The sequence below is a fragment of the Harmonia axyridis genome, chromosome 7, assembly GCF_914767665.1.
Source record: "Harmonia axyridis chromosome 7, icHarAxyr1.1, whole genome shotgun sequence".
In the NCBI taxonomy this organism is placed as follows: Eukaryota; Metazoa; Arthropoda; class Insecta; order Coleoptera; family Coccinellidae; genus Harmonia; species Harmonia axyridis.
In genome coordinates, this window is record NC_059507.1 from 4,325,781 (window position 1) to 4,345,962 (window position 20,182).

General features: G+C 36.3%; 2 protein-coding genes across 6 annotated transcripts in view; one reads left to right on the forward strand and one right to left on the reverse strand.

Annotated features, from left to right (window-relative positions):
• Positions 1-20,182, reverse strand: part of LOC123685490 (apoptosis-stimulating of p53 protein 1) — a 262,820-nt gene that overhangs the window by 143,539 nt on the left and 99,099 nt on the right. The window contains exons 1-2 of one of the 5 annotated variants that reach the window (XM_045625205.1): positions 18,604-18,669; positions 1,750-1,806 (exon numbers count right to left, since the gene is read on the reverse strand). The exons of the other annotated variants lie outside the window; for them this stretch is intronic. Of the exons in view, the coding sequence (XP_045481161.1) occupies positions 1,750-1,777 (28 nt within the window). The 5' untranslated portion in view covers positions 1,778-1,806; positions 18,604-18,669. Of the gene's footprint in view, positions 1-1,749; positions 1,807-18,603; positions 18,670-20,182 lie in introns of those variants that run through there. 5 annotated transcript variants of the gene reach the window in all.
• LOC123685491 lies at positions 6,959-8,092 on the forward strand. The gene has a single exon (XM_045625208.1). The coding sequence runs from the start codon at positions 7,058-7,060 to the stop codon at positions 8,024-8,026; it is 969 nt and encodes a 322-aa protein (XP_045481164.1). The 5' UTR covers positions 6,959-7,057; the 3' UTR covers positions 8,027-8,092.

Consider the following 20,182-nt stretch of genomic DNA (forward strand, 5'->3'; position numbering starts at 1 on the left):
CCCAGAAGGAATTATCTTCATCATCTTTAAGGATTAGAGGGTATTTGTCTGAAGGGGTTTATTAATTTCTTAAGTTAATTCATTTGCAGATTATCGAAAGTATATTATGAACTTCAGTGGAAGTTTCGCTCGCTGAATTATTATACGGGGTGTTAACTTCAAGGTTGTATCACCGGGCCAATTTTGAAAACTATTCATAAAAAAAAAGCTTTATATAGGATATATTTTTTGAAAAACCGGTATGTGTTTAAGAAAATCAAGAGAAGATCAAAAGTATTATCTGGAATTGGTTTTATTGAAATATACAGGGTGTTTCCTAAACATGCGGCAAGAATTCAGGGGGTTGTTCCTTGGACTATTCTAAGAATATTTTGTCCCTTGATGATTTTTGAAAAACCTATTTGTTTCGAAGATATAGGGGAAACAAAATTTCAGATAATAACATTTTATTATGAAAAATTACATGAAAATTCAACTCAACCTACAAAAACTGTTGAAAATGACCACCTCTAGCCAGCATACAAGCATCCAATCTTCTCCTCATTGACTGCCGAACCCTTTCAAAAACACCAGGATCATTTCTTATTAAGTTACACCCAGCAAACGAATTCAAATGAAAACCGTGTTTAATCTGTATTCCTTTACCATCTGCACTCACCAATTTTTAGTCAAAAAACTGGCCGTTTTTAGTAATTGGAATGTTGTTAAACAAATTTAAAAATAAATTGTACCTACTTAGTAAACACAGTGCGGTACGCATTTTTATTTAAACTATTATTAATTTTAAAAATATGAAAAATGTTGTTCGCCCTGTATCTTCGAAACAAAGAGGTTTTTCAAAAATCATCCAAGGACAAAACATGCTTAAAATAGTCCAAGGAACAACCCCCTGAATTTTTGCCGCATGTTTAGGAAACACCCTGTATAACACTTCATTCAATAGTTAAACTATACTAACGAGAAACAAAGTGGTACGTCACTAAGTACTTCATGCAAAATCTGAAAAAGAAATACAAAAATAGAACCAAACATGCAAAAAGACGTTACGTTAGTCCTTTCCTCAATTTTTCACAAGGAATCACGGTTTTAGGAAATATAACGGTTTTCCAATATAATATCTCTTACCTATATTATAACCTGATACTTAATATTTTCCAAAAAAATATTAGTTCGAAAGAATAAAAAAACAAAAAGTGACAAAACCAAATTATCAAGCTAGGAAAAATATTACAATTTCTTTTGTGAATTCGACCCATGACCTCAGGGTTGATACTCTGTATACGTATGCAGATAATAATTATCGGTAATAATGCAATTTCCAAAATGTCTCTATTTATTCTGAAGTAGATTTTCATCGGTAAACACTTTCAGCATTGAAAAGATAATAAAAATAGACCATCTGTAAGTATCCACAGTTTACTCCATTATGTTATTGAATCACTACAATAAAGTATTCATATCTTTCATTTGAATCGGTTATTGGTAAGCTTAACGGGCTTCTTTCAAACGAATGAATTGAAGTCATAAAATAGGTGTATTGAACACCAGAGCATTATTTCAAGGTCCCATAATCGATATTGCCTTTCAGTGCAGGAACGCCAATGAATGAATATTGGCTATAACTGGATTACAACATAGTTCGATATTGTCAACAATACATCACACATAGTAAGGTATGTTTCGAGTAAATAAAATTTAACTAGATGGCAAATATTGAAAGACTACTAAATCAGATAAACACTCACATACCTCCTTCGTGGATAGATTCAATCAGCATGACATATTATTCTGAGCATTCGTCCTTACCTGAAACAAAGAGATAAAATGAAATAAATAAACATTCATAAAAAGTAAGCGTTTTGAACGCTACTTGTTCTGCTTGAATTGTTATTTTACATCAAAATAGAAAATTTCAACTGTACCGCATCTATTGATACGACAATATTGGGTATGTTTTCGATATTCTGCTGAAATATTGAGTATTTTTTCCAATATTCTACTTCAATTTTCTCTGGTTCTGGTGACGCGATCGAATTGAACAATTTTTGAACTTTGTTAAAACTTATATCCTTCCATGATAATCTCCTGAACAGAAATAATGTAAGAAATGACACAACATAATTCTGAGTATTGCCATTATATCCATTTCAATATATCCTATATTCCCATAGAGGGTGTTCCTTAGTTGGAGGTATAGAGTAGGGATTTATCAAGCCAAGTAGCTTGACATTTGAACTAACTACTTAACTTGAAAATCAAGCTCGTGAAAAATTACATACATGAGCTTGACTTAACTTGATTTTAGATATCTATTGCTTGACTTGCTATCAAGCTACTTGATATTACTTGAGCTCGATATGCACGCGTCTCACGGTATATATTTCTGCAATCTCGTGCGCGCTTAGACTAAATAGGGGGATTCCTCGAGCGCCGAGAGACTGAAGCATTCGTCAGTGTGACTTTATTAGTAGTTTTCTCACATTTCTATGGAATCTATTGGTAGATTTTGGTAGTTTCAGAATAGTTATTTATAATACAAGTGCAGAAGGCATTGATATTCTTCCACGAGTTCAAAATTCAAAAACGAGCCACGAAGTGGCGAGTTTTGGAATGAACGAGTGGTAAAATGAGCCTTCTGTACGAGTATTATACATTATTTTCTCTAATTCATTGCATTTTCATTGAAATTAATGAAATATTTCCATAAATATATTTAAGTTATCTTTGCATTAAAAAATGTTGGTTGGCAGAACTGATTTCTTTAAGGCAAATTGATGAATTGACAGATAAAGCCGTGGCGGAAAGTTCGGAGTACCAACATAGAATAATAAAATATAACCATGAAAACTGTGCGTTTCTGATATATTCTCGCACGATTTTGTTCTACAAGATGTGGAAGAATGAACGGGATAACCACAGAATTAGAGAAATATCTTTTCAAACTTGGCAAAAATGGTCAAGAATTTTTCATCAACTCCAGCATCTTCAGCTCTTATTGAAAGACAATTTTCAGCTGTTCAGTCCCAAGCTTAGGAACAATCTTTATTGTAAAAAAAACTGTTTGTGCAAATTTCCAACTTTATGCTATTGAAGCATGAATGAAAGAGCTCCAAAGCTGCAGACTTCACATCAGTGCTTTCCACATTTTTCAATGATTTATTCAAATTTATTCCTGATTTTATTGCTTCGGTTATGCCAAATACCGAGTATCATGTAGGACTGAAGCGTACATAGAAGATGATTTATCTTGTTATCGACGATGACTGCTATCTACCTCTATATCTTAATGTCTTCACGATCCATGAAACGGTTCTCTAATTCACGTTCCACGTTGATATCCGGCACTTTATTATAGATGTGGTGTTACCTGCCTATCTGGAAATCCTCGTACGATTATTTAGAAGATCTCTCCATATGAATCGACTTCCTAGAGCTGCATCATTAATAACTTCCTTGTTCTCTGTCCCGGTCTTCTACACCTAGTTGAACTAGATTATACGTTTCTCATAATGAATTGATCCACGGGTGCTTATTATCTCTGAATAACAGGAAAAAGCTTCACGCTATATATTCGCAAATATGTCTATTCGTACACGGATACTGATTTATTATTTTACTTGTGAATTTTTGAAATTATCACAGAAGGTACGATTTTATTAAAACTTTGAGTTGTTAGGTGGGAACCTATGCTCTATCTATCTGAAATATTTTCAGCGCTGCGGTGTTGCCGCTTATATCAAAAAATTACTAACAACTTCGGTATTTCAAATAGAACACCCTGTATATCTTAATTATAAATAAATGAACGAAGAAACTAGGATCGGCTTTGGAACAGTCATTAGGGATCCACGGCTTGATTTTCAAGCTACTTGGCTTGAGCTTGACTTGATTTCAAGTCAAACTCAAGTCAAGTAGTAGTTCTTCAATCTCAAGGCAAGTCAAGTATTTATTCATCAAGTACTTGAATTATATCAAGCTACTTGATTATTTGCAGTTTTATTGTGTAGTCAGTCAATAAGAAAATGATGAATTAGAAGGAACCTTGCAGAAAAACTTTTATTTATTGAACTTATTGTATAAAAGAACCAAAAATATCAACTTTTTTGGAATAGAAACATAAATTAAATAACTATAAATCAAAACAAAATGAAAAATAATGAAAAAATAAAGTTTCTTAATATTGAGAAAGCTCCTGGCTTTGTAAGATTTCATAATTTTCCATCCAGGATCTAAGACACATTAGGCATCTTATAGATTTATATCCTAACATATTGCGGGCTTTTGTAACTGTAAGAGCAGCTTTGGAAAATTGCCTTTCAACAGGAGCTGAAGATGCTGGCGTTGATAAAAAATCCTATGCCATTTTAGCCAAGTTTGGAAAGATATTTCTGAAACAACCAAAATCTACCAATAGATTTCATAGAAATGAGAGAAAACTACTAATAAAGTCACACTGGTGAATGCTTCAGTCTCTCGGCGCTTGGAGAATCCCCTTATTTAGTCTAAGCGCACACTAGATTGCAGAAATATATGCCGTGCGACGCGTGTATATCAAGCTCAAGTAATATCAAGAAGCTTGATATCAAGTCAAGCAATACATATCTAAAAACAAGTCAAGCTCAAGGATGTAATTTTTCACGAGCTTGATTTTCAAGTCAAGTAGATGGTTAAAAGCTACTTGGCTTGATGAATCCCTAACAGACATGTTCCCTAGGATTCAAGCTATAATTCCAAAAAAGAATTGCTAAAATCGGCCGAAGAGTACAAGAAAAAATGGACTACAAACATCGTTGAGATTTCGTCAGTTCCCCTAATTTTTGCAGGTGTGTAAGAAAGCTTCATAATTTTCATTTTTCAGCGAACCTTTCCTCCGAAAATGCACGAATAATTGAAAGCGAAACAAAAGTCTGGTGTGCCTGTTTGCCCTGCAAACGGCGAAACCAATAAAAAGCAAAATAAATGAAACGACGCAGTCTGCGAGCTGTGACGGTACTTCAGAAGCGGAAGTCCCTTTCCGGAAATAAACTGTACACGTATTTACCTGAACGACGTTCATACGGATATCCGCCTGTCTGGAGTGGAAGTAAGAACGCTTATTAACTTTGATGTTATGTTGATTAGCAATTGAATTGGCGCAGAAACACGAACAGACTAGCACTTTGAAATAATGAAAAAAGACTGCAGTAGAAGATTAGTGATAAAAAGCAAGACAAAAAATTATTACTTAGGTGTACAACTTTGCTTCCAACGTTTTACAATAGATGGCTCTTGCGGTATATGTGGTAGTCGAAATAAATAGATCGTAGATGTCATACAATATGCTTAGATATTTGTAAACATTAACGCCATCGAAATATTAGTCGATTTATGTCTGCATCATAAAGTTATTCTCGATTAAACATGTCAGCTTACGAGCCAAATTCTCGTCATTGGCGAGAAATTTTAATTTTCTGCTTCAATATGAAGAAATCTGCGGCTGAAGCTCATGGAATGCCCTTGAATACCTATGGTGAGGCCGCTGTTAGTGGAAGAACTTGCCGAGAGTGGTTTCATCGCTCCAATGACGGTGATTTTGACGTCGAAGATCAGCATGGCGGTGGAAGAGAGAAGGTTTTCGAAGATGCAGACTTCGAGGCAAACGCCTAAAAGTCATGGGAATGATTCAGAAACAAGGACATTGGGTACCGTACGAGTTGAAGCCGAGAGATGTTGAACGGCGTTTTTTTGCTTGTGAACAGCTGCTTGCAAGACGAAGACGGAAGGGATTTCTGAATCGCATTGTTACTGCATACGAAAAATGGGTTCATTAAGACAATCCCAGGCGCAGAAAATCTTGGGGAAATCCCGGCCATGCTTCCACGTAACGGCCAAACCGAATATTCACGGTTCCAAGGTCATGCTCAGTATTTGGTGGTATCAACTCAGCGTAGTGAATTATTAGTTGTTAAAACCGACTGAAACAATCACAGGTGATCGTTATCGAAAGTAATTAGTACGTTTGAGCCGAGCATTGAAAGACAAATGGCAGCAATACAACGAGAGACATGATAAAATATTAATATATAAAGGTTTACATGACTTTAATCTGGCAGTTCTAATATCTGGGGCGTAAGATACAATTGGAAAGAAAATGAAAACAATTAAGAGAAAACCATCGACGGGAACTCAAGAGTTTTTAGATCATTAGTCATATAAATCTTGATTCTTTCATTTTCAGTATTCTCAATATAGACCCGAAATGTCAATATCGTCGGATTCGTATTCATGCTATCAACACAAAATTCCACAAGAAGCTCCAAATGCTTTTTTCTAAGTATTCCTATACAAATTTGTAGTCACGAAAACCGAAAACGGATTCGTCTATGCCCCAACGATTCCCTGTGTGCTTCTCGAAATATAATTGACCATATGCTACAAAAAAAAAATTGCAACTACCCGCTGGTATTCCATTTCGATTCAGCGAAGACGAGTCTGCGTTTTTAACGAAATGAACAATGTACACCTAATCGTTATCGAAGGACTATAAACTTTATTTATTCCTGTTCTCCTTGAAAAGAGCCTGAAACATAGTAGTTTTTCAGACAATACGCCAGCAATGTCCAGCACTGCGTATAGCAAGACAGGCAATCAATAAAATTTTATGTGGGAATTACGATGGTAATTGAAACCAGAATTCCGTGGTTCTGTTTTCCTATCCCACGGCTACAACGAGCCGGTAAGACCTTGAGTACGTTTATGAGCGAGTTTCTGGCTATCAAGTCCGATATACAGAGGGTTTCCTAATTGTGAGGCAAAACTTCAGGAGGCGCAGTACTCGTCAAAATAAGAAAAAAGGTCAGAAAATGCTTCCTCTTCGAATTATAGCCATCCGAGGTCTTCATTTTGATCATATAATAATTGGAGAACATAAAATAAAAAACAGAACTGATTAATACTGAAAATTCCAAATCAGTTTGACATTATATCAGCTGACAGATGACAGCTGAACAAATGTTCTCAAGAATTCCGTAACAATATTTATCCCTGAAGTAATTTAATTCGTTTAACAAATCTCACCATGAGTGTATTAACAGAAAGTACAGTCAGTTTGAACGAAACCAAAACAGAGGTGAAGCTACAGAAATTCTACGAAGAAGAAGAAGGTGACAACATAGTGATGGAGTTTTGCCAAGATCTCGTCAATAATGTGATGGACCAAATCCTAGCCAATAGTCTAACTGACCTCTCTCAAAACTCTGTCGTTAAATGTGCCATGCAAGCTGTGAAGAAGGCAGTTGAGATGAACTATTGTTTCCATAATGTTTCTTATTTTGATATGGGGAAAGATAGTTGGAAACCAGATATACCATGTGAGCACGTTCAAGCAGACACTTGGGCAGCTTATAGGGTACCGGTGACATACGAAAAAGAACCTGAAGAAAACGGAACAGATAATAGAAAAGACAGCCTACCTGAAGATAGGCAGTCAAAGAGCAATTTTATCAGTACTCCACATAAAGCTTCTTTGTCTCCCTCTAGTTCTTCCCAGGACATTTTCTCCATTATGGATTATTTAGAGGATGTACTCAGCACATCTTCTGAAGAGGAGGAAATGAGAACATCTTGGATGGAAATCATCGATTTGGATCGTCTCAGTCAACACAGTGCTAGGTTCAGTGCAAAGCTCAGTGCAAGATTGAGCCAAATGAGTGGGAAAGCAAGTACATCAGACAGCATTATGCTACCTAAAACTTCAGATGCAGAAAAATATATGAGTACCGCCTTCTCCAAAACTACCATAGGAGAGACTGAGAAGGGACTTTGTATCCCTCATGTTGGTAATATTCCTATTAGCAATATTGTTATAGAAATTCCTGACGTTGAGGAATTCACACTTGTGAAAGCGGATAAGAGAAAGACCAAAGTTTCGAGGAAAGCTAGTCAAAACATTCTTCCAAAAAGAAGATCTGATACTAAACTGAAGATGTCAGCCCTCGACGAGGCAAGTAAGGAGAAAGTCAAAGAGAAAAAGAAAAAGGAGTCTTAGGATCCAACTAACACCATAAGGTCCTGTCTGTGAATATGGCTTTTTCAAATAAAGTTATTTATTTTACAGTGACTATGACTCATATTCAGTTAAAGAACTTCTTACAGAAAATTACTATATGCTATATTCATATTCAGGTTCAGTCAAAAAGTATTTCGTCTAGACATCACAAACCACTTATTTCTTTTATTATTGAACACAACACATTCTCAGTCCAAGTATCCATACCTTTAAAAAGCAAACATCAATTGACGAAATGAAGTGGAAATATATTTTTAGGATTAATTTATTTCTTCACTGTTTCAAGACTTTCTATTGAGACTACAAAAATTAGATTTGGTTGTTCAAGATCAATGTTATTCCTGCTACTCAACTTGAACTTGAGTTGATTTCAAGTCAAACCCAAGTCAAGTAGTAGCTTGAATATCAAGTCGAGCCGTAAATCTCTATCAAGGGCAAAAATATAATAAATAAAAAATAATACTTTTGAGATTAACCGATAAGCATTTTTCATACATCCCTACACCTGGCCTTTGTAGATGTAGTTACTAATATGTATGAGATAAAAGTTGGTATCCACCACGGTTATTAAGAGTTGTTGATACATAAATTAATATTATTCAACCACAAACATAACAAAAACAAAGAATATCAGACTATGAAGAGGATAGAGACATACGTGTTGTCAACTTAATATGCAGTCGGTAAAGCTGACATCCTCTTACTTCAGATGGTATTCCATTCATAGTTGTGAAACCTGAATCTTTGAGCAACTACTACTTTGAATGTTGGCTCTCGTATGCATCTTGACCTCACGGTCTGTTTCATAAAAGACTCTGTTAACGAGAATCCAATATTGAATTTTAGTAAATTCCTTTCTCTCAGTACTAATGATTCGAATCTAACATTACACGTGATGAGAACGTCGAGTGAGTCAATGACACATTCCTAGAGATTCATATCAGTTTACCGTCTACACAGGGTGGCCCAAATGAAACAGTCCAAGCCAGAATAATATTTTTAATTGGTCATGTCGAAACAGTTCAATTTTTATTAGAGGACAGGGGACAATTAAGATGGCAGAAACACAAATTCTTTTTTTCCCCAAAATTTTAGCATAATTAATTACCCTATGAGAATTTTTTTGTTCACAATTGTGAGAGGAAATGAGGGCTCTGCTAGGTTAATGTTGAGTTAGAACTTTTAGTATTGCCGGCCGAGAAGGTGCTTCACGAAAACCCAAAAGTGTTTTGGTATTGTAAAGGCTGTTTTTTTTTAAAAGCTATAGAACTTTAAATTGCAATAAAACAACGATGGATTATTCGATTGACATGAATTTCATCTATCCGCAAGATAATCTTGTGGCATTACATTTTAAATATGATTTCTGGCATATGACCGCCACGGCTGGCTTGGATGTAGTCCAATCTGGACGTCCAATTTTCGATGACTTTTTCCAACATTTGTGGCTGTATATCGGCAATAACACGGCGAATGTTGTCTTCCAAATGGTCAAGGGTTTGTGGCTTATCCGCATAGACCAATGACTTTACATAGCCCCACAGAAAGTAGTCTAGCGGCGTTAAATCACAAGATCTTGGAGGCCAATTCACAGGTCCAAAACGTGAAATTAGGCGGTCACCAAACGTGCCTTTCAATAAATCGATTGTGGCACCAGCTGTGTGACATGTTGCGCCGTCTTGTTGGAACCACAGCTCCTGGACATCATGGTTGTTTAACTCAGGAATGAAAAAGTTAGTAATCAAATCAAATCAATCAATCTTTATTCATCATTATCATAACAAAAATTACAATTAATCATGTAATCATGGCTCTATACCGATCACCATTGACTGTAACGTTCTGGCCATCATCGTTTTTGAAGAAGTACGGACCAATGATTCCACCAGCCCATAAAGCGCACCAAACAGTCAGTTTTTCTGGATGTAACGGTGTTTCGACATACACTTGGGGATTAGCTTCACTCCAAATGGGGCAGTTTTGTTTGTTGACGTAGCCATTCAACCAGAAGTGCGCTTCATCGCTAAACAAAATAAAATGGACGTAGTGCGCGATACGTATTCCGCACAGAACCATTATTTTCGAAATAAAGTTGCACTATTTGCAAGCGTTGTTCAGGCGTGAGTCTATTCATGATGAATTGCCAAACCAAACTTAGGATAAATCACTTGACAGCTGTTAAATCGGTCGCCATCTTAAACAGTAATGCCAACTTAAAGTTATATACCTCGAAAAAAACACCCGTTATAACTGCAAAATTTCCACAATTTTTGTTGTGAATTTTAACCATTTCAATGCGTTGTTGATGCTTGTATGCCATTTTCAGTAATGGTCTAGTTTTTACTTGTCAAATGTCAAAAGATGACAGCTTCCAAAATGATACGAGTAGCTACATAGACAGCTGGCTTTTCAAAATGATACCTCTTATTGGAAAAGCCTTTATACTCACGAAAATATTCCGTTTGATTGTTTTATGTGGGCCAGTCTATTCATTCCATGGAAATATTGAAGCAATGACCTAAATACTTACCACCAAACTATCGATTTCAATTCTACCCGCATATTGCTAAATATCTTAGAATTTATGTGCCCAATTAAGATCTACGTACGCATTGTGTTGTTAAAATAGAATTATTGTTGGATCTATCATAAAAATTGTCTTGTGTATGCACACCCACACTTTTCCTTACAAGAGTTATAACTCTTATGGTATAGCCACATTTGCGGATAACCGTAGGAATTTCTACTTCTTCAGTCGTCCACCTACGAACAACTTTTGGTAACAGATCATTTTGAATCCCGTATTGGTTAAAATATTTTGGTGACAAAGGAGGTCATTATAATGCTGAAAACGTTCACGGTCATTATTTCCAACAGAGTTAGAAAGTTATTATTTCAATCATGATTTAGTCGGTTTAGGTGAAGTCCCCGGTCTATCATAGTAAAACACATTTTTTCGGAAAAATTCGATTTATAATTCAACATAGTTGCTTTTGAGAGCGATACAGCGATTATAGCGATCTTACAACTTTTCGATACCATTTTTGTAGTACGATTTGTCTTTCGCTTCAAAATAGGCCTAAATTTCTATCCTGCGAGCATTCTTTTGAGGTCTGTGAACAGGAAAAAGTCGCTGCGAGCCAGATCTGGCGAATACGGTGGATGCAGAAGCAATTCGAATCCCAATTCATGCAATTTTGCCAATGTTTTCATTGATTTGTGACACGGCGCGTTGTCTTGATGAAACAGCACCTTTTTTTTCTTCAAATGGGCCGCTTTTAACGATTTCATCATTTAAACGATCCAATAACGCTATATAATAATCGCTGTTGATGGTCTGGCCCTTTTGGAGGTAATCAATGATTAATATACCTTGCGCATCCCAGAATACTGATCTTGCAAGCTGACCGTTGTGTGTTTTCTCTCTTTGGATTCGGTTCATCGTGCCCTTTCAGCAGTCTGTCAATTGGACTCCGGAAAGAAATGATGAAGCCATATTTCTTCCAATGTCACATATCGACGCAAAAATTCAGGTTAACTGCACTTACAGCTTCAAACATTGCTCAGAATCATTAACACGTTGTTGTTTTTGATCGATTGTGAACTCGTGCGGCACCCATTTCGCACACAGCTTTCTCATGTACAAATATTCGTGAATGATATGATGTACACGTTCAAATGATATCTTCATAATGTCTGCTATCTCGATCAACTCCACTTTACGGTCATTCAAAATTATTTTGTGAACTTTTTTGATTTTTTCGTCGGTGACAGCCTCTTTTGGGTGTCCACTGCGTTCGCCGTCTGCGGTGCTCATTTCACCACGTTTAAACTCAGCATATCAATCAATGATAGTTGATTTTCCTGGTGCAGACCCCGCAAACTCTTCATCAAGCCAAGATTTCGCTTCAACTGTATTTTTTCACTTCAAAAAGCAAAATTTTATCAGCACACGAAATTCTTTTTTTTACATCTTTCAAATAACAAAATTAGCTACACTCAAAACGCAATATCTCACAAACTAATGGTCGGACAGCTGTCAAATTTTGACACGTATCGTTTAAAGGTTGGTACTAGCTAAAAATCATATGGATTTAATAAGCCATCTGTGTATCAGACCGAAAACTTTTCAATTGGCCTAATATTTCTGTAACAGCTGTTATTCCTGAGATCCCATCATTAGAGGATTTCCAACCACCCTGTACACCGTCATGTAATGTTCCTACCTCGATACACCTACTTTCTTAGCAGATGTGGGTGTAGCAGCATTCAATCATTATCAGTAGACGCTGAAATAATGAATGTTCCTCATGCTATTTGAATCATTGTATTTACGACTGATCGTTAAAAGTAGAGTGAGTGGAAATGGCTGAAAGAAGGTGGATATCGGTGTATAATTATGACTTTCTTGATTTATTTGGCAGAAATTCATTGCAAAAGAAGTTGAGCAGAAAGATATCTGGTTAGACCGTGATATGGATCGAGACCAGGCATGTCAGCTTCTTTATTTATGAAACCCTTACATAAGCTGAAATGTGAAGGTTGATTATTTCAAGAATTAGGCTCAACTCACGGAAATATGATAGATATTATTGAATAATATAATTCCTCAGTTCAATGTCGATAAAATATTGGTAAATACCAAGACAGGCCGTCATGTTAGGAGTCGTAGTATAGCCTAGGAGCTGCACATTGACCATAAACCAATTTCGAACCCATTTTCAGAAGGCTGGATTAACTAAAAAGCTCAATGTTTGGGTGCCACAAGTTCTGAAGCGAGAAAAAACTTATGGAACGAATTTCCATTTGCCCATAGCGGCTCAAACACAACAAACGACCTATTTTTTGAACGTATGGTGACTGAAGATGAAAAATGGGTCACTTAGAACATAGTCAAGTGACAGAGATAGTGATCGAAAGCCAACCAAGCTTCCCAGACCGTGACCAAACCAAAATTTACGGTCTGGAAGGTTTTGCAGTGTGTTTGGTAGGATTGGCAGGAAATACTCTACTATAAGCTGCTCTCCTATGGTCAAACGCTTGATGGTGCTCTCTACTTGAGCAACTCAACCGTACGAAGCCGGCAATCGAGCAGAAGCTGCCGATATTGGTGAATATGAGAGGAATCTTGTTTTATCAGGACAACCCCAGATCGCACACATATTTGATGATGCTCTAAAAGCTCCAGGAGCTCGGATGGAAAGTTGTTTTGCATCCACCCTATAATCCGGACCTGGCACCAGGTGATTTTCACTTGTTTCTGTCTGTAACTATGCCAATGCACTAAGGAAGACAAATTTTGCTCAAATGAAGTCTTGTGAAAATTGGTATTTCGAGTTGTTTGACAATACGAACGAGAGGGACATTGTGTTGTTGAATTATCGTTGACAACAAGTCAAGAAATAGATAGGCGCATATTTGACTTAAATTGGATGATTGTAAAACTTTTTATGAACCATTGCAATGAAGCAAAAATACAAAAGTAAGAGGTTTTTGTACTCTTGCTCAAATTCATATTGATTGATGGTGATACATTTAAATTTAAATTCACTGTGGTGAAATGCTCATCAAAATCATTATTATCCAAGCAGATATTCTGTTTCAATAATTTCTCTTTTGTTTCTTTTCTGTGTTATTTTCTATATCGCCTCTGATATCAGCTGAGCTTATTAGTTTTTCATATTTATGTATCTTGTTATTTTCAATGTAGCTTTCAAGTTATTCCTTGCATTTCTTGTAAGCATTACAAGCTTATTGTCTTTGAAGTTTATTCTTCTTTTACGAAACTATAATTCAAAAGTTTATTTCAAGGATCAAATAAGGAAAAGATAAGAAAAAGATATAACGAGCCTCAGGACTCGATGAATGTTGAGTTTATCCTATCCTATTGTTAAGAGCATTCTTCGTGATCTCAGACAGAAAACGGCATAAACAGAGATTTTTCATAATTTTTTACCCCGCCCAGTATGGAACGGCAGAGAGTGCTAACATGAAATATATGTCAAGCATCTCGGGATGCTAGTACCCAACAAGAACCGAGACATACTTCCAACATATTCCACCTTGAAAGGGAAAGGAATGCACACCACTGGCTGGGCACAGGCATATTTCGTTTCCTTAAAAGACAAGACGACCGTTCCTTCTGCACTGTACGTCCAACGATTGTTAACTGCATTTTGCGAGAATGTTTTTCACTTTATTGGAATTTCATTTCAATGAGAGAAGAATAAATTGCTTTTTATCGGTGCGTTACATCGGCACTGAAACGTCGGACATAATGGCTAGTTTTGCAAAAACGTTCGATAATTATTTTTCCTTCCGCCAGTGGACGTGCCCACCCTATAAAATTATGCATATTCGTGTGAAAACCGTTTCGAGAATACTAATGTTTTGTGCGGCATTGAGGCTAGAGTTATTGGTAGAAGAAGTTTATTTATGTCTATGGGACTAAGCTTGGCAACGTGGTGTCGCTCTATGTTCGATCATGGAAAATTCTTTGTTCAGGTTTCTCGTCAACTGCTATACTAGAAATGCAACTAATAAAGAGCGTGGTATTCGAAGTGAAATCTCAGTATTAGCAGGAGAAATGTGAACTGAGCATCATACATCTCAACGTATGATAGAAGAGCATAAAACCTCAGCATAAACTTTGTCTCCCCGTATTGGTGTCGTGATTGGTTTGTGTATTTGTTTGTGTACCTAATGAGCTGCCAATTTGATACTGAAGGGCTTCTTTTTAATCCAAAATGAATTTTAACATTCTCCCTCTTCAACAAAAGTTGACGATGCTAATACTGAGACTTATCTAAAGGGTGTTTTTTTAAGAGCTATAAAACTTTAAATTGCAATAAAACAACGATGGATTATTCGATTGACAAGAATTTTATTTATCCGCAAGATAATCTTGTGGCATTACATTTTGAATATGATTTCTGGCATATGACCGCCACGGCTGGCTCGGATGTAGTCCAATCTGAACTTCCAATTTTCGATGACTTTTTCCAACATTTGTGGCCCTATATCGGCAATAACACGGCGAATGCTGTCTTCCAAATGGTCAAGGGTTTGTGGCTTATCCGCATAGACCATTGACTTTACATAGCCCCACAGAAAGTAGTCTAGCGGTGTTAAATCACAAGATCTTGGAGACCAATTCACAGGTCCAAAACGTGAAATTAGGCGGTCACCAAACGTGTCTTTCAATAAATCGATTGTGGCACGAGCTGTGTGAAATTTTGTGTCGACTTGTTGGAACCACAGCTCCTGGATAGATGGTTGTTCAATTCAGGAATAAAAAAGTTAGTAATCATGGCTCTGACCATTATCGTTTTCGAAGAAGTACGGACCAATGATTCCACCAGCCCATAACGCGCACCAAACAGTCAGTTTTTCTGGATGTAACGGTGTTCCGACATACACTTGAGGATTAGCTTCACTCCAAATGCGGCAGTTTTGTTTGTTGACGTAGCCATTCAACCAGAAGTGCGCTTCATCGCTAAAACAAAATAAAATGGACTTAGTGCGCGATACGTATTCCGCACAGAACCATTATTTTCGAATTAAAATTACACTATTTTCAAGCGTTGTTCAGGCGTGAGTCAATTCATGATGAATTGCCGAACCAAACTGAGAATAAATCACTCAACAGCTGTTAAATCGGTCGCCATCTTGAACAGTAATGCCAACTTAAAGTTATATAACTCGAAAAAAAAACACCCGTTACAACTTGGACCTTCAATTTCTCGCTCCAGACTCAACTTTGTGTTCCGAAATTTTCACATGAATTTTTTGCAGCTTGGTACGAGAAAAAAAAAGGGATGGTACTGAGTGGTTCCATCTGTAGGCCAGGCTCAGAGGGGTCAAGTTAGAAATTAATATGTCATCGAGTCCCTACATAGAAAATCTAAACCACTTACCACACAGCAACCACTGATGAATAACTAAGGTAAGCTTGTCGTATGACTCATATTCTTTGGAACAATTGTACACTCTGTACAGTACGACGCATTCGAAACAAACATCGTAAAAAAACAATAAGCATTTTGTCTCAAATGAATAGTATATTGTGAACAATAACTGTTAGGACATGATATATGATTTCTCACATGTGGAGAAATCAATTTTCGGATACGATGATGCATGAATTTCCGACCTTTCCAATAAATTCAATTCTGTCACAAAATTAACCACTGTTAAACAATAATAATATCTCTGTTCAGTCACGTGCATGATGAATGGCGTCGATGTTCATGCAAGAGTTAATCTATTGCTGAATAATTCAGGGAATATTGAATGGTAACAATGGATATCCGCATAGGCCAACTGTAGATTCAGTCGACAATTAAAACGGGAGTACATTGAACGAGACAATGAAATAAATATAACTAACATAAGGAAATATCACCACCATCCAGAATCTTTAAGAATCATTCACATCAGAAGATTACCAGAGTTCTGAACATGACTTTTTTCAAATATTCATCATTGATGAATGCATCAAATTGATTTCAAAATCTGTTCCCAATCAATCTAGCCACATGATCAGCTCAATTTCGCTCCAACCAACAAAAGAAGCGTAGCAGAAGAAGAATAAGGTTCCAAAACCTCTGTGAGCAAATAAATGTCCTTATCTCACCGTCTAACAAACAGTAACTAAGTATATTCCGGGTAGTTTCTGATGTGAGTAATTCTATTACATTTGAACAATTCAATGCTATTCAATTTATAACAAATAGTTCGGAATACGAATGAATAAATACTCGAATTAGATTTCAATATCCACAAATCAACTAATGTATTCATTATCTAGAATTCTATTTGAGTAGGACACGTCAATCAATGTGATTATACAAAGTGCTACTACCTCGAAAGTGTTTCAAATGAATCCTTCTCAGGGATAATAGTTGAAATCCTGTTATGGTATGAATTTCTCGAGAGCTTACAACAAATTACTGTAATTATTTTCGAATGATGGAAATATTACTGTCAAGATAATTAGCGATATTATTAAGTCGCACCATAGATTCTGACTAGAATGACATTAATTATATCGCATTTGTGTCAAAACATACACAACATATGGAGCGTATTTCTTAATTGATGCAAACGAAAAATAAAGGGAGTTTTCATTTTATTTTTCGACCTAATATCCTTTCCCTCCGAGTAAGTGCCAATTGGATTTGAAAACCTAAATATTTAATTTAATATATTTATTTTTTTAAGACTTCATTGATACCAACCTATTCGATGTTAGTTAATATAAGATTGAATAAGAATTAATTTCGTATTTGGTTTCCTTTTTTCAACTGAAATATCTGGTTTGTTATTGCGAAGGTATGAGGATATACTACTGAAGCTTTTTTGACAGTATCGCGTTTGATTGGTTCAGTTTTGGACCAAGACGAAGAATATAAAGGTCTCAAATGAAAAAATTTGTCTTATTTTACATTTTTACTTCCTGAAAGAAAAAAATTTCGATAAAATCATGGTGAATATCGAGATAGACTGCCATGTCAGCAGTCGTAGCATCGCCTTCGAGCTGAACCTATTCACAGAAGGTTGGTTTGAAGAAAAAGCTAGATGTTTGGGTGCCACACGTTCTGGTGCGAAAAAAAAACCTCATTCACCGAATTTCCATCTGCAAATCGCTGCTGAATCTCGATAAAATGAACCTTCATCTGAAGCGTCAAGCGCCAAAGATAGTGTTCGAAAACCAACGAAGCGGCTTAGATCATGACCAAGCCAGAATGGACGATAGTGTTGGGTGGCATTGGAAGAGAATAGTATGAGCTGCTCCTCTAGAGTCAATAACTCAATTTTTCTCTCTACTTTAAACAAATCGAAAGTTTGAAGCTGACTATCTAACAGAATTGGTCAGCATTGATGAATAGAAAAGAAATTGTGTTTCAGTTGGACAAGGCCAGGCTGCACATATCTTGAGGATGCGCCAGAAGCTCTGCGAGATCTGATGGAAAGTTTTTATGCATCCATCCTATAGTCTGGACCAGCCACCAAGTCACTACCATCTGTTTAAATCTGGTTAAAGTGCTTGTGGGTACAAATTTGGCCTGTTGAAGTTGGTTGACCCAGTTTTTAGACAATAGAGACGAGGACTTCTATGAAAAAGGCATTATGAAGTTGGTTTCTCATTGGAAATCACAACGACTCATATTTGACTAATATTGAGTTCTTATAAGGAATTTAAATAAAGCCAGAAATAGAAAATCACTTTTCTCCCAACCAAATATAACAAAATTTTTAAAATGGTCTGGTTTATTTTGTCAACAACTCATAATGTGGAAGTATGTTGGAGTAATCTGATTAATATTTGAGGAATTCGATGTACAAACAGTTTCTTCAAAGAGTCCCCAAATTACAAAAGAATTAATTGCTTGAGCATTGGACAGAGTTAACATCTGAAGAGATAACTATCTCAATATCCTTATGAGATCTACGTAGATCCTGCGATCCTATAGAGAACGATCGATAAGAAATAAAAATCCAACAGAAAATGAGAGTTTCGTGATTTCAGCTGTTATTAAAATGACAATACTCACAATTAAAATACCAACAATACTCCTTGAACCAAAACCACTACTATAAACTACTCGAATGCTCAATTATAATTGTCAGTTCTATAAATACATATATAACTATAAATAAACACCAAACAGGTGAACCGAGTCCATACTACTGGAGAATTCCCTTCTCAAATATTAATTTGATCATATATTTGACTTGTAATGACAACAAGACTTCCTTTGGATCTCTACGTCACTATGAACGCCTACCTCGTTTGATATCGAGGCTATCTTTTTAGGTAAATATTGGCGTAAGTGAAAATGGAGATGATAGAACTGTTAATTGAGCAATTATTTTGCAACGCTCACTGTGAGTAAACAGAGAGAAGCGAGGAGGCATTTTAAATTATGAAGAGGTATAGAGGAACTCACTTGGAATGAGGAATTCTAAACATTATTGAAAATGCACAAAAGCGATGTTTCAGTTTTGTGATTGCTCATCGGTAGACGAAGGAAAAGTTATTTTATCCGAAAGAGAAACACTGAATAATGAAGAGAAGCTGAATATGAGTCGGCATCATTCGTTTGATATGATTAAATCGAAATAGCCTCTACGAGAGGAATTTTTTTCTTGTTTTATAAGAACAGTAGTTTCAAGAGCCTTTTTATTAGGTGTAAAACTTTGCTTTCACCGTTTTGCAATAGATGACTGTAGCTGTAACTGGTAACTAGTAGTTGATCGTAGATGTCATACAATAAGCTTAGGTATTTGTAAACATAACGTCATCGAAATGTCAGCTTACGAGCCAAATTCTAGTAATTTGCGGGAGGTTTCAATTTTCTGCTTTAATATGGGGAAATCTGCGGCTGAAGCTCATCGAATGCTCTCAAATTCCTTTATTGAGGCTGCTATTAGTGAAAGAAGGTGTCGAGGGTAGTGATTTTGATGTCGAAGACCAGCATGGCGGTGGAAGAGAGAAGGTTTTCATGGATGCATAATTGGAGGCATTACTTGGTCAATACTCGTGTCAAACGCAACAAGAATTGGCAGGATCATTGAAAGTGACGCAACAAGCCATTTCAAATGATTCAGAAACAAGGAAATTGGGTGCCTTACGAGTTGAAGCCGAGATATGTTGAACAGAGTTTGTTTGCTTATGAACAGCTGCTTGCAAGGCAAAGACGGAAAGGATTTCTGTATCGTATTGTGACTGGAGACGAAAAATGGGTTCCTTAAGATAATCCCAAATGCAGAAAATCATGGGAATATCCCGGCTTTGCTTCCACGTCAACGGCCAAACCGAATATTCGCGGTTCCAAGGTCATGCTCAGTATTTGGTGGGACCAGCTCGGCGTAGTGCCTTATGAGTTGTTAAAAGGAGAGAGAATTTCGAGGAGGGATCATAGACCACATTTTCCAGTCAATCGACTGTTTATTCGTAATATTCTATGCAAATTTGAGAGTGGTAACATGTTGGTACGCCTCAGTACTTAGTATTGATACTATTGCATATTGTTAAGAAAATTCACTCTCAAATTTCTGAAGAATAAGACAAATAGTGAGTCGATCAACTGAATAATGTTGTCCATGCATTTTCTTGAATTCTCCCAGTAT